Source organism: Leptosomus discolor, chromosome 6 (genome assembly GCF_034619465.1).
Source record: "Leptosomus discolor isolate bLepDis1 chromosome 6, bLepDis1.hap2, whole genome shotgun sequence".
NCBI lineage: Eukaryota > Metazoa > Chordata > Aves > Leptosomiformes > Leptosomidae > Leptosomus > Leptosomus discolor.
In genome coordinates, this window is record NC_141396.1 from 47,497,156 (window position 1) to 47,522,509 (window position 25,354).

Here is a 25,354-nt window from a genome sequence, read left to right on the forward strand (position 1 = left end):
AAGGTTATGAAATTTGAACTTAAATCACCATACAAGTGATAATGGTAGATATAAATCGTAATTCTGGAAGACTGGGCTGCTTCACTGTGGTTCTTTGGTGTCTGCTGCTAAGCAGCAATTTCAGTCAAAATAAAGAAATCCATGGCAGTCAAACAATAGCCTGCACTGAATGGTCTCTAAGTATTTAATATGCATGTTTTATGCTTAATTTTGCAAATCGTACTTTTTTTTCTTTTTAATAAGTCTTGTAAAGTGAGCCACATTATATGCTGAAGAACTAACTTTCAACAGGCCACACCAAATAGTGAAACCATCACTAGGGCTCTGCATCTGAAATAAGATTCACAAAAGCTTTCCCAGTGCTGTATACTAATACAAGTGTCTGGTGAACAGCTTTGTGTGTGAGAATAAGGTGCATCTCACAAGTGTAGGACAAAGTCCTTAAAAGGCATCTCGTCAGAGTTCTTTATGGGTAAGAAAGCTCTGTACTTTTGTATTACATATTAAACTAGAAAAAAAAAAAATTCTGATCTGTTTCCCCTTTCCCTAGACTTCCTGAACTGTGCTATATCAGTGTACTAAATAATAAATAAATAAATAACCAATAAAAAGACAGAAGTATAAATGGAATCAGAGGAAAAAAACAACCCAGATACTTACCCCATGCTTTACTGTTTTTGCAGCATGGGCAGCTTTCTTTTTTGCATCATAATGAGTAAGAATGTCAATAATGGCCATAAAGTATACTTCCTTCCTAGGTGCATCTGCAAATGGCAAACACATGGCAGCAAAAATGACTTTTGAGACATCTTAATCATGAGACCTCCTTCTAACAAAGGAGACTTTGTAAGTCTCAACCAGAGCTAAGACAGGCTAATGTCAGTCTCAGAATCACAGATCTGTAAAGACCACAGGCTCAAGCTGTCCTTAATTTAGAATTTAACTGCACTCATATATAATGCAAAACCCCCTAAATGAGAGTAAAACAAAACACCAGCATACAGAAATAGGAATTATTGCTCACTTAAAGTAATGTGGATTTCATCTTCCTTTGTGGAAAAGCTATGAAGTTTTATATGAAAGGTAGTACTCCTGTGTCAACGAACAAGATCGTATTTTAGTTATGAATAAAAATGTGGTTTTATCCATGTAAATGTTTTTGAAAAAGATAACTTTCCTGTCTTGAACAGCCACAGGTAACTAGTTATACTTAGTTTTACACACTAACATCAAATGCAATTTCAGGTTTCTTACTCCTTATGACCACTTTCTTAGCTGGAACACAGAAATTGTGTACGAGTGCACAAATTTTCAAAAAGCAACCAAAAAAGTGAAATATAACTTGGAATGCTGCTTTTCTTAGTCTTTCTAGACTGTTTTTAACAGTGTTATCTTATCTGCCAGGAAAAGAACAATTATAGATACTAATTTCCTGAAAGGGATGAAAAAGCCCATGAATTAACTGAGCTAAGCCAGCATACAATTTGATGGCGTAGTAGGAGAATTATTTGACTGCATCGCCATCCATCATGATATTTAGAAATATGTTCCTAACGATGCTAAGCATTATAGGTGTCTTATGCTTTCTGCTGCACCAAAGAGCAACTCATTTCCTCTTCTGCAGAGTGAATTTATACTTTGCAATTCAACTCTGCTTTTACATGGTTGCGAAGACTTTGGGATTCTGGTGTAAGAATCAAAACATCTTAATATAAAAATATTTATTACTGCTTACTTTCATGGGATTTGATTCCATAAACATCAATAGCTGGATCAAATTCCCCTGGAGCCAAAGGCAGTGAGCTGTTCAGTGTGTTTCCTGGACTGTCTGGAGGGGTTCCAATGGGGTGGGTCCCATCACTTTCACCTTCCTCTTCTCCATCATTCTCTTCACACTCTACTTCTTCCTGTTCAGCTCTTTCAACATCATGAATTCCAACCAGCAAGCTGTAGTCCATGAGTTTTAACTGAGCAAGGAACTAGAAAGTGATAATAAGCAATTTATCAATATCAGTGAAAAATGTAAGCTCCACTTACAAACAGGAGAAGTCACACAAAGATGTCATCAGTCGAGGAAATCAGGCATTTCTAAGAGCAAAAGGGAGTATTTAAGTGAGAAAGCTAGCAGAGAGATACCTGAGTTTATCAAGATGTAGTAACAGCATGCAGGTCACTTGCAACTTATAAAAAAGCTGTAGCCCACTCTCCCCAGATCCTCAGGGAAAAATAATTTTTCCTGTAGTGAAGACCAGTGCCTGTGCGAGCTGTCACTCCTGTCTCTTGTTTCAATTAGGGCTATCCTGTCACCGCTCAATGTCCAGACCAGTCTCTGCGCTATCGGGCGTGCTGCGGTCTGGTGCTAAATCTGCCCTCTCACTCCCTCTAAAGCCTTATTAAAGAATCGTGAAAAAGTGTTTAAATATTCTTGCAGTGGAAAGTAAGGAAGTTTTACACCACAAAGACATGAAATGATACTACATTCTCTTCACAGTGACGGGCTCACAATTTAAATCACATAAGCAAAACATGCATGTGAATGAAAAGGTGGTTTTGAATAAAGACTGAGGAGGGAGTTTTTAGAAAACTGAAAGATAAATACACTTTACATATAGACAAAGTGTTATTCTAGTTGAGGGGAACAGGATAAGGCAGAAAGCTAAGAAAGGAGGATGGAAATAAAGAAAGTATAAAAGCAGGAAGACAGGATAAACAGTTCAAGGGGGGTGAGGGGCAGGCAGGGCAGAGCTGTGCTGCAGCATAAAAGCAATACTGTGATTTTGACCTTGTGGAGCCCTTGCTTATGGCATGCAGAGAAAGGGGCTGAAAATACGAATTATTCCAGTTTTTAGAAACTCTAAATAGTTATAAAAAGGAAGTCAGAGCAGACCAGAGGAGAAAGGATTTAAGCCAGACTTTGGAATAGTGATAGTGAACAAAGAGATTAATATAAAATACTAGGAAATAAGAAACTACAGTTTGTCAAAATCCTGATTCTGAGAAAAGAAAGGAATCAGAGATAAGGAAGTGACTGTAAATTCAAGTGCTAGAAGAAATATTGTGAGACTGAGAAGAGGTTTTAAGAAGAAAGAAGAAACTGGTTTCTAATAATTTCAATATAATAAAGCAAAAGACTCTTCACAAGACTACAAGAGATCTAGGTTTGAAGAGAGAATATAAAACGATATACAAGGACTCCAGGCATATCATTAGGCACTTGATAAATATAGAGAAAAATAGGAGAAAAAACCACCAATAATCATACAAAAAAGCACAAAAGAGAACAGACTTTTAGGGGAAAGAGTGAACAGCAAATTAGAAGAGAATGGCTCTTGTGGAAAAAAGTGTGCTGCTGCTAACAGCAAAATGACTTAGGGAGATCAGCACAAGGAAAAGATCATCTGATTTAAAATGGAAAAAAATATCCTTTTGTGCTTTTTCTCAGGACATTTTCAATGGAGTAAGGAGGCAGAAAAACAGACAAGAGGACATCAAAACAGCAGTAACAGATTATTTGTCTGTTTGAACACAGGAAGGGGGCTTAAGACTCGATTATGAGAGAAATACAGAAATAAAACTTACTCAATGACAAATAGGAATGGATATAAAGTCATATAGTTTAGAATACTACTCCATAATATGTTTAACTATAAATACTGTGTGATAAGATCATATGCTTAGTATTGTGCATTTCTCTTCATTGTAGTGAAATGTGAGTATTTACACATTGGGTACAAAGTGAATATACTATCAGTTATCTAACAAGGGCAGAAGAACCAATAAAAGAAAAACAAGGTTAAAGAACAGCTTGCCATCGTTAAAATGAGGTGCGAGATCACTTCGCAATAGTGGTTTACATGGGTATTTAACAATGCTCTGTATAAGTTTCAAAACTACAAAAACCAGCCTCATAAGACATGATCTAGAATCTGCCATTATATTCACAATGCAGTGTAGATGTAGAAGATTGCACACAATCTGCTTCCTGGGGCAATAAAGTATCTTCCACATTCCTTGCACATACCTAAGTTACTGTCAGCAACCTACTTACTGTAAAAGCATCAGTCAGCAACAGCAGTATATGTTAAAAGAGCACAAAACTTAAACCCAAATAAACTTATCTCTGGAGCTGTGACACTGGTAAAGCAGTTTTCCAGCACAATATTTCAAATATAAAATAAACAAACATTGATATTTCACAAAATATTTATGTTTTCATAATTATCATCACCATAAATTTCTCATAATTACTATGATGGGAAATTACATTTCCTCAAAAGCAATTTATTGGGTAAATTCTAAAGTTACAGTATTTTGTTTTGTGGAACTAATGAGATCTAGAACTGAAGAACTAGACAAGACAATTCACAGAGCCATTTTAATATAAATAGCTGAAAGTCTTATTAAGTCACAGACACATTTTGCTATCAGGTCTCTTCCAATGAGGAAAACAGATTTTAGGCTTTGAGTATAAAGGCTGCAAAATATTGTGTTTAGTGACAATATTTTCAGTTATGGAAACTAAAGTCAAGCTGTGTGAACTAGTTAGCCAAATATTTATTTTCTTTTATTTGCTGAGCTAAATCACTTATAATAAAACATTACATTAAATTCACATATTAACACTTTTCTATTAAGTATTGATTATACTCAGCCAATTACAAATTTATATGAAAAACTACATTAAGATAATGAGTCCAACTGCTGTACAGAAATTACTGAAGCACTCTACTGTTGCGATACTAAGGATGATTTAAAACGGGATTAAAAATATGAAACAAATAGAACACGTATGGCTGTGAGTGGGGATGCTCCATGCTGTTATGGACTGCAGTCCATGTACGGGCTAGCTCTGGTGTAGCTCCAGCTGTAAAATACAACTAACGACACTCACCTCTCTCTCGGGGCCATTTGGAAGTACCAGGCTTGTAAAGCCCTGAAGTACTAAATGGTACCATCATTTTAACATCACATCATCAAGGCGGGGACAATGTATGGGAACCAGCTATAGCAGCAAGCCATTTAGCACATCAGCAAAAGCAGTGATCAACTCCTGAAAGTTTAAATTGTGTTTAATTTAAAACAGTCAGTGCTTACAGTCTTACAAACAGGAGTTTTCATTAATGAATTACAGGTACGATTTCCTGGGACAGCTGTAATTTTCCACGCATCTTAATCACACATAACTGCACAGGCACATTCTTACCTCAACATCCTTTTTGAGTTTCTCAAGGAACATCTTTTTGTTATTCTCATCAATATGAATCTTTTGGCCATCGTTAATAAAATCATTGTCTTTGAACGTCGGCAGCTCTTTGGCCTAAAATAAACCAAAACTCCTGTAAGAGCGGGATGGCAAAGAGGAATATGGCGAAGCTGCTGGCTTGGTGGGGCCCCCTTGCTGGCAGTGGCAGCTCTGGATCATCCCTGCACCTGAGAGGGCACTGCCAAGCCACCTCTCCGTGGGAAGCAGAGGCACTTCCATCGCATGCAGCTCTCTGTAACTGCACCCAATGGAGCTGTTTCCTTGGTTTATCCCTCCTGTAAATGTCCTAGAAGGCATGTGTTTACTGGGTGTGCAGCAAGTGTAGCTAAGACAAAATTTCTGACTCAATACTTGATTTGCATTAAACCTTGATTTACATTGAGCTTCTTCCAAGATGTTGTTTGTCAAAGTGACTGGCAATAAGTGAAGTCAAAACACAACCTATACCTCATAACAAAGTACTTGCATCAGATCTTATAGATGAAATCGGACTGGATTGCATTATATAGTGCTACTGTGAATGTTTATAAGTGCCTAATACCAAATCATTATTTGAAAGCATCAACTGAACATGAATTATGAAACGCTGCTTAAAGTGGCAAATGCCATAGAAGACCACTGCCTTTTAAATACAAAATTAAATATTCTTACTGTTGGAGCATTAGTTGATTATCTTCATCTTTAACCCTCCGATGAAGTGATTTGCAACAGCATTAAGGAAAGCCAGACAGAGTAACTGCTCGATTCAGTACTAAGACCCCTCAGATGGCTCTGTTTTCAAAGGGCAGTGGCTGGAAGTTTACTTAAAAAACCCCCAGCAAACCAACAAACAAAAGAGCAGTTCCTTCAGGGTACTTGGTGAAGCAAACTAGAAGTAATAGTAGCTTCTGCAACCAAAGCCTTTAAAAAATTTGCCTATTAGGAGTAACAAACAGGTTTTCTCCACGCCCTCTACCTTTAATCAATAGTGGGGAAGAACAGGTTTTCTTTACAAACAAAATGCTGCAGCAGAACCGAGTGCTGCAACCCTCAATGACCATGAACTAATGGGTACTCTGAATAAAATAATTTCCCCTTAATCTGAAAGTCCTTCCACTAGAAATAAAATGCAGCTAACGCCAGCCTACTGGAATGTCCTCCATAAGTTTAACCAGTCAGACATTGCTTATAACCTTACTGGAAACTTTTCATAAAGTTTATTTTCTTCCTATGATACAGTAAGAGAAAGAATCTCAGAGGTTCTTTTCTCTGCTCCAAAATGTACATATTGGACAGCACAGCATTAAAATGTGAGCATCATCGCAGACCCTGAAATGCCCTTATAGATCTTCACAACAGCCAAAAGTTCTTTTCGCTGTTGGGTTGTGCACAGAAGTGGCCAAAATACTCAGTTCACCAACTGTCCAAATTTATTTTTCGGACTGCTCAAAAACACTTAAGTGATTTGCAACATTTTAATAGTTATGAATCCATGTTAAATTCATTGCATCCTGACACCTATGAAGTCTGGAAAAAAATAAGGTCCTAGTCTGGCTGCTCTGAATTATTATTGTGTTGCATCTAGAACATTCTGGGACATCAAACCTCATGAAGTTTAACAAGGCCAAGTGTAAGGTCCTGCACCTGGGTCAAGGCAATCCCAAGCACAGATAGAGGCTGGGCAATGGGTGAATCGAGAGCAGCTCTGAGGAGGACTTGGGCATGCTGGTGGATCATAGGATGAACATGAGCCAATAGTGTGCACTTGCAGCCCAAAAAGCCAACCGTATCCTGGGCTGCATCAAAAGATGTGTGGCCAGCAGGTCCAGGGAGGTGATTTTGTCCCTCTACTCTGCCCTCGTGAGACCCATCTGGAATACTGCATCCAGCTCTGGAGCTCTCAACACAAGAAAGACACAGAGCTTTTGGAAAGAGTCCAGAGAAGGGCAACCAAGATGGTCAGAGGGTTGGAACACCTTTCCTACGAGGACAGGCTCAGACAGCTTGGGCTTGCTCAGCCTGGAAAAGAGAAGGCTCCAGGGAGACCTTATAGTGGCCTTCCAGTACCTTGAAGGGGGCCTACAAGAAGGCTGGGGAGGGACTTTTTACAAGGGCCTATAGAGATAGGATGAGGGGTAATGGCTGGAAGCTGGGAGAGGGCAGGTTTAGACTAGATACAAGGAAGAAGTTCTTCACCCTGAGGGTGGTGAGACACTGGAACAGGTTGCCTACGGAAGTTGTGGATGCTTCATTCCTGGCACTGTTCAAGGCCAGGCTGGATGGAGCCTTAAGCAACCTGGTCTAGCTGAAGGTGTCCCTGCCCACGGCAGGAGGATTTGAACTAGATGATCTTTGAGGTCCCTTCCAACCCAAACCACTCTATGATTCTATGATCAAAACACCCTGTAACAGAGACCCTCTATTTTAACTTAAAATAAAAAGAAAAAAAACCCAAGCAGCTGAGATGCAGCTATAACCATTCATCTGTCCCAGACTCCTTCTGTGGGGGAGTCATCCTGCAGTGTTCTGCTGCTTCGCTTAAAGACGACATTAGACCCTTCTTGAAGCTCACAATGACTTGTTTATTACAATATGACAGCACAGCGTGCATCAATTTTCTTTCTGGCCTACTCAGTAAGTTGTTTAGGATGAAAATGAGTAGGGGAAACATCAGATATGCATTCCAGACTAACAGCTGTAGAGATTATCATACATGATCAAGCAATCTGTCCCATTGATGAGGGCTAATTCTGCAGAGGCAGGATTGTGGATCCAGGGATGTTGCCAGCACCGGAGGATGGAATCCAGCGCGTGAGATGCTTAAGAATAGAAAGGAGATTTGGATGAATTAATTTAAGATGAAAAAATAATGAAAAGAACGCAGGAAACCAAGCTCCCTTCATCTCTACCCCAAAGTCACTAACAAAAATCCTCAGATTACCTTTCCACCTAGTATATCCGAGTTATTAAACTAGGCAGAGGTTAAAGTGAAACAAACCCATTAACACTGAAAAAAAAACCCTGTTAACACTGTTTAAAGCTGGGCAGTAAGTAAAGAGGAAGGATGTGCTTGTGGTTAAGATGCTGAGATGCAGGTTCATTTCTAGGCTCTGCCACAGACTTCCTGCACAGCATGGCATCAGCCACTCAGACCCAGTGGGCAGTGGGGGGGGGAAGCGCATTTCTCCACTGAAGACAGTCCTATCTTCAGTAAAAATAAACTTAAATTACAAGCGTTGTCTTTTTTTGGAAGATGCTAGAGCTGGTAAGCCAGTCGTGCAGGTGCCATGCTCCACTTTAACCTTGTCTCTAATCTATTTTTAATAAAAGTGAGCTAGCAAAGCTGACACAGCCACATTTCTTGCCATCACTCCCAAGGACATTCAGGGCAGTGAATCAGCTCTCCCCAAAAGCCAGACTCTTCACTGCCTCATGTGCATGCTCCCCCAGTCCTCAATAATCCCTCTGAGGATTTTTATCTGAGCTCATTTTTTTCCACCAAACACCCGTAGCTGTGAAGACCTGTTAAGTGCAGAACTGCACTGATTCAAAGCCAGTACCGAGGCATGCGAACAAAGAGGAAGAAGTAAAAGCAGTGGGTCCCATAGAAGAAACTGAAGCTAAAAAGCTATGTGCAGTGGTTGCCCTCACCACATTATTTGTATGATGCCTCCCAGCCTATTCTCTTGCCTCTTTCTAGGTGTTATTAGACAAAGGTTTCTTTTGGTGTGCTAGGCAATATCATTCTCCCTATTTATTTAAAGCTGAATAGCCCTAGGATACTGTTGCAGTCCCAAATATCACTAACGACAGCCAGCACTAGTAGCAATTCTAGTAGTACTTTAATTCATGTCTTAAAATTGATTTGTGAGTTTAGGAATTAAAACCTATGAAATATGTGACTATGAGGGGCTCTTGCAGTTATTTAAAATTAATAATATATATGTTCATGTTGAAAAACCCTAATATGTACATTTTCTTCTTACACACAGAAATAAATAAATACAAAGAAAATAACATTGTGGCAGTTTAAAACACTATCTGAATGAAAAAAATTGAGACTTTGCTTTAATGAAATAATTGATACTGTTAATTTTTAATAAAGTCTCAAATATTTCCAATGAAGCAAAATCCTTGTTGGAAAAAGATTCTCCTAGAATGTAATTCATTATAATGAACATATTACTATCATTAAAGAACTAAATATTTTAAGAGCTGCACAGGAGATGAACATCTAACTACTTCTACTAAATTAATAATAGATTTTCTTTCTGAACCATCTCCATCGTTTTTAATCCTCTACTTAAAGATGCAAGAAAGGCAGAACAAATTTTGCAAATATGAAGTATTTATTTATTTAATAAAATGTGTTATTTGCTCACTTCAGGTTTGCATTCCAAAGTTTGCCATGGTCACAGAGAATTTTAATGGCAGGAGGACTTCACTGCCTTTGAAATGGCTGAAAAGCAATAAAGATTTCTCTGACTAAGATGACAGAATGTGTAAAGCCTGATTCAGAAACTTAAAATTATGGTGAAATAGCCCACTGACATTGCTTTGGGAAAGAAAAAAAAAGTTTTAAAATGTTGAAAGGTAAGAACCAGGTCAATTTTTATTTCCATATGAACATAGAAATAGCTTTTGCAGATTTCTCAACACATCTCAATTCAGCATCCTATCCTAATGTGTTGAAACAAATATTAGAACTTTTTTTTTTCCAAAGGGATTTTTGTGCATCATGACCAAAAATAACGATCACGGCTAACATTAATGCTGACATTTTGGAAGAAGCTTGCTAAATCAGCTGTAGGATAGAGAAGTTTCAGAATAAGTCTTGCACTGAAAAAGGAAGACTAATTGTCTTCACAAGCTGGCAGCAACCTCTCACCTAATAAAGGCAAAGATTAGGTTGTAGGAGAAATGTTGCATATAAGTCTTATTGTTTGGAACTAACCTTGAGTCACATTATTCACGCAGCTAATCATGGCAAAATTTGGCTTACGGTCTGTAAGTTTTGAAAATGGTATAAAACAAAAGTGAAATTCCACACCCTGGGCTTCTTTTCACAGTGAATGGCTCACATACACTTTTTTTTTTTAAAGAAAATTAAATAAGTAGATTACCTTTAGACTGACTGGGCTTACTAGCGTATATAGAAGACAGTATTTTTTAAAAAGGGATATAATGATAAATATTGCTTGCAACAATTTGACACAGGTGGTTTTGAACTGAATCAAAAGCCTGGAGTCATTAGATCTACAAGATGGAAGAATAACTGGAGCTTTCTTTGGAAGGCTGAAGATTGCAGCTTCTTCCCTCCACTAGTTATGGGAGCTGGGCCCAAAATCTTGTACAATTTGCCTTGTCCTAGACAGGTGTTTCTAACCAAACAAGCAGCTGCAGCTCCACTTGGCATCACAGGACTGCAAATGGCAATGGAAATGGGGTTTGAGAGGGAACACTGGAATGGCTTTAGTCAGTATAACAGGCATTTTTGTAGGACAAAAAAAATTGTGCAGGATGGATTAGGAATTCGAGCATGTACCAAAATAGTAACTATATGTCTTCTCGACGCTCAGGGAAATGCGTCCAGAATTATCCCTAGGGTTAATGTCTTTCTGCTGCAAAATGAACATGCAACACACAAAATGCAAGATAAAGTTCCCCTTTTATTTTGATTCTTTTAACATATGGAAACCAGACTTTTACACAAACCAAAAAACCCCCAAACAAACCCAGGCAAACTAGAGATTTGTTTTGAAAAACAATAATGGGGTTGTTTTCACGTGAAGGCTAAATGCTGAAACAGGAATCTCAATTCTGTCTATTCCTATCTTTGCGATGCACTGCAGTGTGATGTTTCGAAAGTTGTAATGTCTGCATATGAAACCTTGAGACCCATTTTACAAAGAAATCTGAGATGTACTTCACATGTCTGTTGTGCGAGATCAGCATATGAAGAAGACTGAAATCACTAAAACAAGTAAAAAAATGCTGCTCTGAACTTATTAGTTTTAAAAACAGCAGGAAAAAATTGCTCAGATTTTGGGATGATCTACCTTGAATGAAGTTTTACCTATTGACATCAAAAGAAAAAAACTAATTCAAGATTGAGCAATCTTGTTGCTATAGCCCTATACTAAAATCCTTCTTCCTTTAGTTATAATTGTCCTCTCAGAAATCAGTTAATTACTACACGTTGTAATACAGAACATAAAAAGTAAAGCTAAGAAGCTATTTGTTACATTTAGCAGCATCTTCCATACAATTTAACTAAGATGTAACATAGCTGTCAACTGTGGCAATTTTTTTTCCAAAAAGGAACTTGAATAGAAAATCCTTTGTTCAAACGTATTTACTGTAATTTTTCTGCATTTATACCTCTTTATGAAACAACTCATACCACAGAGGTGGCAATGCAACCAGCTTTAGATTAATTTAAAAACGTGTAATCTCTGAAATTGCTCAAGAAAGATGAAGTATGGTGGGCTTCAGTTCAATCAGATTTTATTTTTCTTCTTCAAATTTCTTTCCGAGTTGCTCACTCACAGGCAACATGCATAAGTTCTTTACAAGGACGTGCAGACCCAGCTGTAACTGCTAATTTGATGTCGTACTGCAAGTACAGCATAATTGTGAGCAGGCAGACCACCAGGGGAGTTCTGCATTATCCTGGTTTCACTTAAGAGGGCAAAATTGTCCAAGGAATGAATAGAAAACACCCACTATTAAAATAAAAAAAAATAAAGAGAACTAAAGCCTAAAGAAAAGAAGGAGCAGCTGTCAATTTGACAACTGTTGAAAATACTGTTCTTTTAAAATTTAAGACATCTGTAAGTGCATGTTATGATACTTGTTGCCAAGAAAGTGATGTCTTTATCATTAAAAATATCACTTATAAGGCAAATAAGAGGAATTGTGTGTTAAGGTGAAATCTAAGGGATGGAGCTTGCACAGATTATCACAAAATATTGAAATGACAGTTTCAGAGCTTCTCATCAATATGTTAGGATATTAAACAGTGGAAGACAGTCAAACAGGAGATAAACTGAAAACAGGACAGAAAAGTAACATTCTCAAAGTCATTCCAGCCATCTTTTCTTCCTAAAAACTGATTTAAAAAAATGTTTGAATACTAATACCTATTTTACAATACAAAACTAAAGTAGAAAAATACTTTTTTCCACGATTTCTTATTTTATAGTTCATTAAATCTTTCTGCATATTTGTTTCTTCTTTATTAACCGAGTAAATAACAAAAGAGCAGTTCAACAGGAAAAAGATTCAAGAAAATCATAATTCTAGCCAAGTTTGCCATTTCAAAGTAATTTATCTGAAATCTGCAGTCTGCATTAGAATGTGACTGAAAGACTTGCTCTCCTATTTTCTGGCTTCTGCAGCTTTAAAAGAAGCTAATATATTATGCTTGATATTCTAAAAACCATTTCATTACTTGAATATTGGCATTTGAAATTAAATATGAATTACTTAAAAGCCCATTTAAAAACTACAGCATTGCCAGACATTTTAGCCATATATTTTAGCACCAAAAGCTTCCTGTCTTTTATTACTTTTCTGTTTTTCAGATGTGAATAGCAGTGGCTAACTTTACAAGTAATTAAATAATGCTGCCATTAATTGAAACTCTTATTATTAATGCCATTTCAGGGAGATATTAATAAATTGTCGATTTAACTCGCCTCTGGCTAAAAATTAGCTAGTAAGTTACTACACCAGACAAATATTTGAGATTGTCTGGTTTTGTTTAATCAGTCAGAGCAATTTCTTCTAACATAAGAGAACAGGAGATGCCAAAATCTCTTCAGAGCATTTGCTAAAATGCCCTCCCCCCCCCCCCCCTTTTTTTTTTTAACCTTTTCAAGCTAAAAATTTCCAGGTGTTTTAACATCTTTAAGATTGGCTTGAGATTCCCACAGAGGACAACAAACAAAAGGTCTGAAAGAGTGACATCTACCTAAGAGAAAATGGAAGTGAAATGGCTCTCACTTGCTGGGTACAAATAATGAATCATTTACGTACTTATGTCAACGCAGTCCTCAAGGTACTGAAATTAGTGCCTCCTGCGCAGAGGTACGTCTCCTGACAGCAGGTCTTTAGCACTGCCCAGAGTTTCAAAAACAAAGTTTCCTTGTCTATTCGTGTAAACGCATAGCCCCCTTTTTATTTAAGCTTAAAACCTGTGTGTTAGAAACACCCAAGTAGTTTAGATGAGTAAACCACTGCTGTTCCAGCATCTATTGCAGGAGTTTCAGATCACAGTGATGATGAATGTTCTGAACATCTACTGTACAGACACGCAGTAGTGTATTCTTCTGACCCTTTCAAATCAAACACCAGACTCCAAAACTTAGACCAAAAAAAATGTAATAAGCAAAATACTATTTTTTCCCTTGCTTGAATCCCTAAGAGTCTTTCTTACAGTGTTTGTAAAATGTTGTTCCCTCCATGAACTTAGAAGTCTACCCAATTACTTCCCTTTCTTAGAAATATTTGTTCTGAGTGCTAGCTTGTGGCTTCCCTGCTGCATTGCATTGGCATTTGAGAGGAACGACGAGTAACAGAGGCTATTCTAACAGCCTCGGACCGTCTGCTTGCAGTATCAGTAAGCTTAGTGTAGTTCTGTCTCCAAGAAACCAAAAGAAAAGAAAAGAATGTGTGAGATTTAAAATAGCAAAAGAAGAATTTGGGGGACCAAGGGTTTTTTATATTTCTTTCATAGAAATACTCAAAATAAAAAGCAAGGTTCTAGATGTGTTGAAGTTCATAGGAATTTTTGTTATTTGCCTTACTGAAGTTATGTTTTCACATTACATTTAGAGAGTATTTGTTGTATACAGTTATACAAAACTACACAACTTTATTTCAACTTAGCTATAATCAAGTTCAATAGCAATTTTGCCATGAACTTACATGGGAACAAAATTAAGGCACTGTTTCTTTGAGGTTCTCACTCAATGTATTAAGTTAATAGTACACGTGTACTATTATTAATCTATTTGTTACTATAAGACACATTCCCAAAACTGCACAAAACCACTACATTAAGTATCTATATAGTATCAGTTCCTGTATAGCTGAATATACATAATATTGTTAAATTCTAAATTAATACTCCAAGCATTAATGTTGCAACCTGAAGTAGTCCCATCCAAATACTTTGCCCTCCTCTCCATTATCACTGTGAGGGCAGTGAGACACTGGCATGGGTTGCCCGAAGAAGCTGTGGCTGCCCCCTCCCTGGTAGTGTTCAAGGCCAGGCTGGATGGGGCTTGGAGCAACCTGGTCTAGTGGAAGGTGTCCCTGCCCATGGCAGGGGGGTTGGAACTGGATGGTCTTTAAGGTCCCTTCCAACTCAACTCATTCTATGATTCTGATTTCTATGACTTCTATCAGATTATTTTAGTACTACCAGCAGAGGTTTTCAATGATATTAGGTATTGTTTGTAAGAACTGAAGGGTTAATCCCTCTGCTTTTAAAAGCACTAGAGTTGTGCTACTAAACAAGAACAAAAATAGACCGCAAGAAAAGAACGGAGCCCATTCAAGACATGATCTTGAGGGCCTGGTACAGCAAAAGAGAGCTAATGTCGACTATTGAAACTGCAGTTGGCATTTGGGACATGGTAGTTGCCTAATGCTGGAAGAAGAATTCTAAGTGTTCAGTCATACCTTAGGACAAAGTGGAGAAAAATTTGCACAGCGTTTTTGTGCAGCGAGAACTGTAGAACTGACAATTATTACATGTCCCTTACTACTTAGTGCAGTTGTGCGACCTGTAGAAGACTCAGAGAGGCAGGCATAGTACAACTAATGCTTAGGAGAAAAACAAATGATCTGAATGGAATTTGGGGACAACATAAAATGAAGTCTTTTAAGTGAATTGCTGAAATGATCTTATGCTAATTCAGAAGGAATGTGCTTAGAAAAATTAAGAAAACATGGGTCACAGGTTCCTAGAGTTCACCCAAATTTGGAAATCTAAGAAGTCTTAGATGATGGAGACTATGTTCCACCTTCAACACCTGTAGAATCTCTAGACAAACCTCTCCTAAAGTGCCACCAGCCTATTTCACTGAAACCTCAGAGAAATGTTGATTTTTCAGAACATTAAATTTTCCAAATGAACTGAAGGTGGAGATGGAGAAAAACAAAGTGATAATTTTCCTTTTAGAGCAACGTTTCAGCCCAGAATTTGAGGGAGGCTGTCTCTCATTATAGCTACACGTACATCTAAGTCTGTCAGTTGTTTGCTCATTTGTATGAGCTTTACATACCCAAAGGTTCTCACAATTCAAGGTTTGGTTCATCTTTGCATTCACTTTAGAAGTGGTGCCACATCATATCATTCCATTAACTGACATGGAGTATCCATAAATCTCAATATTAAAGAGCAAGAGAAAGAAGATGAAGAAGCATTAGGGAAGAGAAGAAAGTCCTGATGTTTTCCTACTACAGGGCAGGCCCTGAAGAAACTAAGAAGAGAAGAGAAAAAAGGAAAAGGAGGAGGTGGAGGAATGGCTCACTTACCTCTGAAATCTCAACACCATTGCAAACCAATATTCAAAGGTCTGCAGAAAATAGAGGAAAGATAAAGGAGGGAATAGGGTAGAACTCAAGAAGAAAGAATATGACAGAAAACAAAGAAACGGGGCAGAACAGCACTGGTTATGTTTGTCCTGAGACTAGCTAGCAGGTTAGATAACTGAAAAAGAAACAGAAATGCACCATACCTTTTCTTTGTCACTGGCTTCTCGAGCCACAGTAGAGCCCTGAAACAGAAAAAATGGATCTAAAAATGTGCATATGTCAGAAACTAATTTGAAAATGTTACGATAACAGGTCAAAAAGTGGATGAACTGCATCCTTTTGAACTTGAGAGCTGTTTTAAAGAAAGGTGATACAGTAGGTAGAATGCCCAGGGCTGCTGAACTGCTGCAATCACTTGAAGAAGATGTATCATGAGAGAAGAAAGATGGATTAAATCCTCAAATGCTCTGCATCTACTGTCCTCCTGACTGCTGGAACTTCTTCGTTATGTCTCGTCCTCATTTTGAGACTATCATCCTGGAAGTTCAGTTTGCTTGGCAGACTTCCCATCTTTTTGTGCCAATTTAGCTGTATGGTTATGGAATAGCCTATTCCATGTAACTATTCGGACACACGTAATACACATTTGAAAAGGATGTCACACAACATAAATACATAAAAATATTTAAAAGATCACAAAGTACAAACAAGAACAAAGCACCTCACAGCAACATGAAGTCAAAAGAAGAGATGAGACCATCTGTGGATTCACAAGATTTACAGTGCTTGCCAAAGACATTTTGGATATTTTTTTTTTTTTATAAAGTTTATTTTTAGCTTAAAACTAGCAGGCAATATGGTGCTTTCTGAATAAGCTGGAGGTGACAAAAAAATGGCTGTATATATTTTGTTGCAAATTTCTTGGAGCAAGACCACACCTTTAAGTACCCAGCGTTTATCACATAATAGCACTGCAAGAAATAGTAGCTACAAACATGATAACTGGACATTGAAAGATGTAAATTAGCTCTATCATTTGTTGGAAGGTGTGCATTGTGTAAAGAAGTGCTGGAGTGCAGTCATACTAGGTTAAAGAACGTGAGGATTCCCAACCACATATTTTTATACCATGTTTTATTCTGTTTGCAGAGAGAAACTTAGAAAGGATGGAGAGAAAAGATAAACGGGATAGTATGTCTTGGTTATTATGTATGGCCCAGCAAGCAGGGATTTAATTGCATTATATTGTTAGCTGATAATAAAGCCTAGTAGAAGTCTGACATGTTAGTTTACTGATGATACACCTTTTATGTTGTATTCTGTGCTCCAACAGACTATTTGGCCTGAAAAAAGATCAGCTGAAAACCAAACCAGGGGAAAAAAAGGGGATTTACAATAGTAAAAATTAGGAGATTGCCCAATTTGACATTGAAGTAATTTTAAGAAAACATCTCAGTGGCCAGGCAAATACCTTTGAAATCCTATGCTGATTTGTAGTCTCTTTCTTAGTATCTACACAGGTAGAGACTTGTGCTACAAGTGAGCTCTAAGCTGGCGTCAAAAATACTTATGTACAACAAAAGACTCTGAACCTACAACCGCAATGAAAATCAAGTGATTTATAATATACATAGTGCCACTATAAATCTGCTCAGTGAAGAGTTTGTTTTGAAGAATAATATGATATTGATGTTAAATTTAAATAGCAAAAGAAGTTTACCTTAAAAGCAATTCTGTCCATCTGCACAAACCAAATAGAGTACAGAAGCATTCACAGAAGTAAATAACAGCAAGAACGGTTGACACCAATGCTAAGAACGTACTGTGTATCATTCATGTTTCTTTCTGTTGTGCTTTCATCCCTTTGTTAAGGCACCTGGACATTAAGATGCTCCAAAAGACATACAGCTCTTAAATAATAAAAAATATCTTTCTCGGGTAAGCTCTGCTGCCAATAATACTAAATACCAGAAAGTCAATTGTGGACATCTGGAAATCAGTTCTTATAAATCACGTTCAGTCAACTATCTAATCAATTGCTAGGTAGATACTTGATAGTAGGAAAGGATGGTGCCGTATGTAGCATTACAAATCTCTTAATATAGAATGCTAAATTAACATCTTAAAACAAGATGCAGAGGCACTTAAGAGGTTCAATACAGAAATTAAATGTATTAGAAAGAAGTAGGTTTCTAAAGGGAAGCTTTATGGAGGAAATTAAAATAGAATCCCTTAGGTTAAAAGACTAAGACTATATTTTGGGCATTCGATGTAAGCACTGTGTATTAACTACTGGCAAAATTGCAATAAGCAGATAAACCTTCTGAAACAAAACTAAAACACAGCTTATGGTAAAAGCAAAAGAATTTTTTTTTTTTTTTTTTTTTTAAGAACCTTCTCTTTTTTACTTGGATTATTTTAAAAATATAGAATGAAATACGAAGCTTTTGTAGTAGTGATGTACTTTGTTAATAGCATTTTATTGGTTTAAATGATGATGATATTTAGTTATTTTATAAAAGCCCTCCGCAGAATCAGCTGTGGCTTTCCATAATGTTAATAAAAACCTATAGGAAGCAGAATTATTACTGTACTTGTGTGAAGGGTTTTACTTTTAACCAGTAGTTACATTGAACAAACACACCCGGCTAAATTGCTCCATTTAAAAATGCACAATACAAATAAATCTGTACAATTTCTGTAAAACCATCACTCAGTTTTGCTAAACCTAGATGCAGAAGTAAAGCAGTTAATGCTGGCTCTTACATAACACAGTTTTAACTTAATTAAAATTCTGAGCAATATTCAAGCATCAGCATAATCTAACATTTATAGTAAAGATGTTCAGCTACTTTTGTCACTTATTTCAGCAGCAGCTATTTCTCACCTTTAAATCATATTTTCTATAAACAGATAAACGATGGCTGAACACATTTCTTGTAACAATCATATATACTTCAACTCCATCAACAGTAAGCCGGTACATGCCCAAAAACTGAGGAAGAAGTGTATTCCCATGACACTCCACAATAAACTGCAAAAGCAAAAGAGAAAACAGAAATGAGGATGGTTACATATTATATAAATACATATTTACACATTTTTAAAGATAAAACACCCAGAAACAACACATTTATTTGCTGCACGTATATTTGTGTGGAGACAAACCTTCAAAAAAATCACGTCAAAACAAACCCCTTCATCAGGAGGTTATCCTGCTTTTAGGCCAGTGTTTAAAAATTAAAATCTCGAACTGTTTAACTTATAACTCTTGATTCTATAGACAATCTCATAGAAAAAACAGGCTCCATTTGACAGACCTCTCCACTTTCATGGTCCAAAAAGCACACCTAATGCAGATAACATATTTGGTACTGATGTCAAAAAGACAGAAACATTTTTTCAAACATTGCACTGCTGTATTTTGTACTCTGTTGTTCCAGATTATATTTAATTTGTGTGTTTCTCTGTTCTCAGTGTGTTCATTATGACGAACATTTGTGGTGCTGTCACCACCAAGAGATATTATTTATTATTACCAACTTTCTGCTAGTTCCCACGTGATGGTTGCATTTCAGGGTCAATAGAGTTGAGCAGTGAAGTGCAAGATCCCTGTATTTTTTTATTTACAAATCATTATATTTCATTAAGGTCACCATATTCCATTACAAATGGGCTATTAACCTTGAAAAGATTTGCCATCTGCACCTGAAACTTGTCGTCTTTTTTTATTTTTGAATCACTTGCCTTACAATGAATAGTTCAAATTTCTATTGGAAAGACTACTGGAAGAAGCAGAAAAAGTACATACTACATCGATGATGAGAACTATTGAAGAATGAGTATTTATTCCCAGAATAAAAATGCCCATACTGTATTAATCCTGAAACCAACTCAAACACATCCACTCATATTTTGTACAATCAAAGAAAAGTTAAGCCACAATGATGCAAACCAGAAAAGGACTCACCAGCTTTCCTCTTTCTGTTATTACCAAGTCTCAAACAGAGGAACTTGGAGAAAATTTAAAAATTCAAGCCCCAAATAGGAAACATGAAAACTAACCAACAGTCAGCCTTTAAAGCAGATCAGCTTTTAAATGTTTGTTGAATAACAAAGCTACTGTTTCTTTTGTGCCAGAAAGACCTGGTTATTAGAAACACATTATTCTAAAACACAGGAGACTTCAGAACAAGTTAACTGAGTAAGCTATTTGAATTGTTTAACAAAGGTAGTATTCATATATATATATATATAAAAAATATAACAAAGCTCTTGGAACCCTGGAGATTTTGCAATTTTGGGGTCCCCAGCTAATTTTAAGGAATTTCTTTCACTAACTTTATACTGGAATCTGCACATATCACATACAGACTTCCCTTTTTTAAATGGCAAAATAAAAATAGAAAGATTTAAGACTCCTAAAACCAATCCTGTCCAGCAAGAAACAAAGGGAGTGAACAACAAAGACGGAAATGGTTGACTGTGAATTGAACATAATTTTGACTAACAGCTCTGACCCACGAGCTCTGTTGAACCTGGCTGGCACAGTTCAGGCTGTGATGCTCCTTTCTGTCTGCCCTGGAGCTGCACTGGGGTTTAGGGCCCTGAAGCAGAGAACATGGAGCCATGATGCAGCTGTGTCACTTCACAGCAAAGCATTTTTAGGCTCAAACTGCCTATGAATGGGCAAAACATCTTAAGCCGCTGCAGAGGCTTGGTGAATGCCGATCAGGACCTTAGAAAGGAAAGATGACTGTATGCCCCAAAATACAAAGTTTGAGAGTAAAAGGCTACAAAAGCAATGTCAGTCCTGAGCAGTGCACAAAGACTGATCAGTCTGCACCCAAGAAGACTTCTGTGTTTGACAGATGCAGAAGTTTTAAGTTGGGAGTTCTTGAATTGGAGGATTTTCAATCACAGGGCTGTTAGCAACCTCACAAAACAGTTACAGCGTGTTACAGGATAGATAGCTCATTCTGACCATCAGTAGTTTCTCTTGGAGATCTGATCATAAAATGAAATTAGGACTATTAATGCTAAGGTTACAGAAAACTTGTTTAAAATTCAAATCCCTATTAGTCAAACTACATTGATTACGTTGTTGTAAGTATCAAGTACTTGGCATACATCCTAAAGGTAAATAATTTCCTAATGCTTTATAGAAGGCTGGAATTGTTCTTATAAAAACATTCACTGAGTGGTTCCTTCTCTAAAATGATTATGTTCTGCAAGGATGATAAAAATCAATCTAGCTGCCAAGAAGAGTTTAGTGCCACAGAATTTCAGGCCACTCAACTTTTTAATGGTTTGTGTCATTCCTAATCATATGGTCTTACCTACAGAATTTGAATTAAAATAAATACTATTATTCCAGTTGTCCATACGGGGATCAAACCCAGAAACTTTATCTGAAATCATACAGAGAGTTCGTGCCACATGAAAGAATGGCAGCTAGGCATTTCGAGGACCAGAATAATAACTCCTTGCCCTTCCTCTCAGTTGCTAGGGTCACAGTCTTGACACTTAAACCATCTCTTCAAGCCTAGTTATTGCTAATGCTCTGATTTTAATCCCTCTGGTCCCAAGTGGCCCCATCTGTAAAACAGCAACATCATTAACACAGAACATGTGCAACATACTCCCTGTAATAACATAAAATAAATCCTTTGGTTAGCAGTATACAACCCCCTCCCAAACTGTACCATATTACACAACAATGAAAAAAAGGTAATTAATGAGAGTCGCTTAAGTCCTATTTGTAAGTTAGGATTAGCCATTTGCTAACGCTGTTGTTTCATTTTAGTATTTTGCAAACAAGCCTTCTGAAAGGGCAGTGGTACTAGCGTGCAACACAGGACATGAAGAGCTCTGCTAGTACTGCTCTTCACTTGATAAAAAGGGACTCGGTCATGTTCTTGCAGACTTTTGAGAGACCTTCTCAAAGCAGACCATGTACCGCAACAGTTGTTTCCTACTCACTGCTGACTGCGGACACTCATGCCATTGCAATTTAAAGAAAAGCTCCTAAAATGATTTCAGTGTTTCCCATGACAGCGTTTCTTATCTTGATGGGGAGACAAAGGAAAGAACGAGGAATGCTACTTGCTTTCAGCATCTACAAGTTTGGTCTAGAACTTCCTACCTTTGAAACTATCAATCCCCCATATCTGCATCACAGAGGAGGCAAAACGTGTCATCTGTTTGGGTGGGAGTCCAGCAGGACTTGTACTGGTGACTGTGGTTGGCAGATTTTCAATTTGTCCATCTTGATATAAATGAAGTAGGAATTTAGTCACCTCAAGGTGCTTTTTAGGAATGATTTCCTGAAGTTTCCCACTCACAGTTGGAATAAAAGTGAGCCTAGAAAATAAGCCAGTACATGCTTAACAGGACTGCTAAATTTCAGTGAAAGAAAAGATCTTCACTTCTCTATGTTAACTCTTTCTAAAAAGAACATTAAAACAATTCTATCAAGCAGCCTTGCTAAATAAAACTGTCTTAGCTAATACATTTATAAGGCCTTATATACATAACAAAATCCACCTTTTTAAAAGTGTTGTAATAAACACCTCATCACTTTTTGTGAATTCAGAAAATTTTCATTTTTCTGCACAGCATGAGGACAATACTGCCATTAACAAAATAAAGTATCATCAGCACGTTGACACATGTTATCAGCTGTGCAGCATAGGTTTCAAATAAGTAATTTCCTGAGCTCTCTTGAACCCCATGCTTAAAGGTGAAAATTAGTAAGAAATTCTTTATGACCCTACATTCTTGTTAATTTTAGTATAAATACAGCTTCAAGATTCCTTAATAAGAACAGAAATTTTCCTATCTCGTTTTACATGAAAAATATGATTCTTAGCTTCTTGCCTTCCCATGGTAATGCTAGTAAGATATCAGGACAACTAAAAGATAAGTGCATATAACTTATTGGCTAAGTAGTTATGTAATTTTTGGCTCTTTTTGGAAAAACACAGGGTAAAATTCCTGTTTCTGTCTCCAAGGGGAGGAGGAGAAATAGCAATCTGTGGAATGATTTGACATCAATGAAGACTAAAGCCTGAATTATATCTATCTCGGTTCTATGTGAAAACTCAACATTCCTATTTTTCACAGGTAGCCCTGTTTTGTAAACATTAATTCAGAAATACAGAACATGCTCATTCTGTTACTCCTCAATATATTATTTTCATGATTTTCTACATCATGTTTTAAGCAATCATGCTTGGGTTATCAAACGCCTATGTGACAAGTCTATACATTCATTAGGACACTTTCACTATAGAAATTGAATGGCAAGCAATATAATTATTTAAAACATTTTGGACATTGTGAAGGACAAGATGTTGATACTCCTTTTTTGGGCCCAACTTTCTCTTCCAATCCTCTTGGCTGCAATCAGAAATATTGTCCCCCAATGTGTTGTATGCACGTGCGCTGACATGTGGAATCACTCCCCAAGAAGGAGTTTGAGAAATTGTCCAAAGTTTATGATGTTTCAGAATATTCCATTTATTGCCATTTTCTTAAAGCCTAGTAATTTCATAGAAAATCATCCATTGGGTGCTTATGTGATACATCAAAAGGATTAATTAGCTGAACTACAGTACACAACAGAAAGTTACAGATTTGAGGCATATAAAGCTGTTTTCTTCTAGTAAGTCATGTAAGAAAGTAACTTCATTTAAAGAAGTTTTCAATAAATATACAAGGTTTCAGATACAAGCTCAGTGATTCACAGCCTTACATTTCAAGTTGTTTCAGACTTCAGCCAGGGTTAATCTTACTTCAAAGTGCAATGTAATTTAAACGTTACCACCACGTGTGATTATCTAGGGTGCAGACCTGCTACCAGGAATATTATACCTGGTACTGCTACAATCAGATGAGTCACTGGGCATGCCGATTTCTTCTGAAAGTGCTGCGCACAGCACCAATAGCTTTTATATATAAAATACCATAAATATATAGAAAATATCTGCTGGTGAAACCCAGGCCTCAGCACAGCCAGTGCAGCCAAGTCCATTCTGCCATTTTGTGTAGCTAGATATTTACCTATGAAATTTCATATCTTTCAGTGAAGATTTTCAATGCTTTTTCTGGTAACAGTTCCAGCCTGTGGTTGTATGGCCCTTTTGCAATTCCATCTAATGCCCATGCTAATGAGTTTCCCATTTTGAGGGTCACCTCTCCCATAGGAAACAGTGGGCCCACGCACGCAGGTGTAATGTAGACTGTTCGGATGAGAACACATATATATTCATCTCTACTTTTTCTGCTTCTCCTTGTTTTTGATATCCAAGCTGCTTTATAGGTTGGTTATCTTTGCACAAGGTGGAGGTCACATTCCGTGCAGCCTCTTGATTTGCACAAGGAACTGGCTGAAGGGCTGTTCTCAGCTGCATTTCTTTGCAAACCTCTCATAAATCTTCACCTCTTACTAAATTAGGACATACAGAGAGTCAGCATCACCATTACATGGTATGCATCCTTCATGCACATTTGCTTTTAAATAATTGTACATTACATTGCCCTGCTTTGCCTTTTCACCTACCCTTTCCCTTCTTTTTGTGACACATACAGATCAACTAGTGAAGAAAGAGGGGGGAGCTAGAAGAAAGCAAGCCACTGATAACCTGTGCAAGTAATGACAGGGAGGGAGAATGACACAAACTTAAATGAAGCTCTGCTTTAGCGTCCTACCAGCTTGATGTCAGCCCATCTCAGTGCAAATTCGTAGACACCTAGCCCCACTTTTTTTTCTGGAGTATTCTCCAGCCTATGTTGTTATCAATTCTGTGACAAAATCGCTTTTAGCCTGCAGTAACATTTTTCTACCTATTTATGATTTTAAAGTTTTCTCCTACCTTCCACTCCATAACCTTCTGCTGTTCCTTGATTCCTGCGCAGCCCTGAACCCTGCTCTTGGTGAAATTTCCCCTTTTTTCACCTTATTGCCTACATTTTTTTTCCCCTTTCATTTGCCTTCTTGTTTCCTTCATTTTTTTTCCCTCTCAAGAAGCTAAGGTCATATTTTTTTCTGATTTTGTTTTCTCCTTTATGCTGTCATCTCCCCTTTTTACCTCATTCTATTCCTCCTTTCTTCCCATTCACTTCCCCACCACTCTGCTGTTTGCTGTCTTCCGTAAATGGGCAGTCCCTCTCCTTTACCACTACCCACTACTTCTGCTGGTTGCCAGGGAGACAAACAGGCAGTGCAATAGGTGTCAGTTCTGCATACGATTACCTGTGTAGGGAAGAGAATGGAATCAACAGGGACAGCCACCTATAGAAAACCTAAAGGGTACCTGCACTCATGAGTGGTTTTATACTGGAAGGCTTGTACACTAACAATTCCCTCTTGTTCACCTGCTTTGAGATGCTTCTCGATTTTTTTCTTTACTGAAAAGTGGGTGTCAGCACTGAGGAATAATAAATCCCTTTTGAAGTCCATTTTAAAGAAAAAAAGGTGTTGGTTTTTCTGAGACATTCAAGTTGCTTTCATTTATTTTTAAAAATTTCTGTCTGCCTGTCATCTATTCTCTTTGAGCACAG

The 25,354-nt window shown here is 37.3% G+C and overlaps 1 protein-coding gene across 1 annotated transcript in view; it reads right to left on the reverse strand.

Annotated features, from left to right (window-relative positions):
* PIP4K2A (phosphatidylinositol-5-phosphate 4-kinase type 2 alpha) overlaps positions 1 to 25,354 on the reverse strand; it is a 115,550-nt gene that overhangs the window by 3,441 nt on the left and 86,755 nt on the right. The window contains exons 5-9 of the mRNA XM_086466330.1: positions 18,678 to 18,824; positions 15,994 to 16,032; positions 5,204 to 5,317; positions 1,736 to 1,979; positions 661 to 764 (exon numbers count right to left, since the gene is read on the reverse strand). Of these exons, the coding sequence (XP_086322456.1) occupies positions 661 to 764; positions 1,736 to 1,979; positions 5,204 to 5,317; positions 15,994 to 16,032; positions 18,678 to 18,824 (648 nt within the window). The remainder of the gene's footprint in view (positions 1 to 660; positions 765 to 1,735; positions 1,980 to 5,203; positions 5,318 to 15,993; positions 16,033 to 18,677; positions 18,825 to 25,354) is intronic.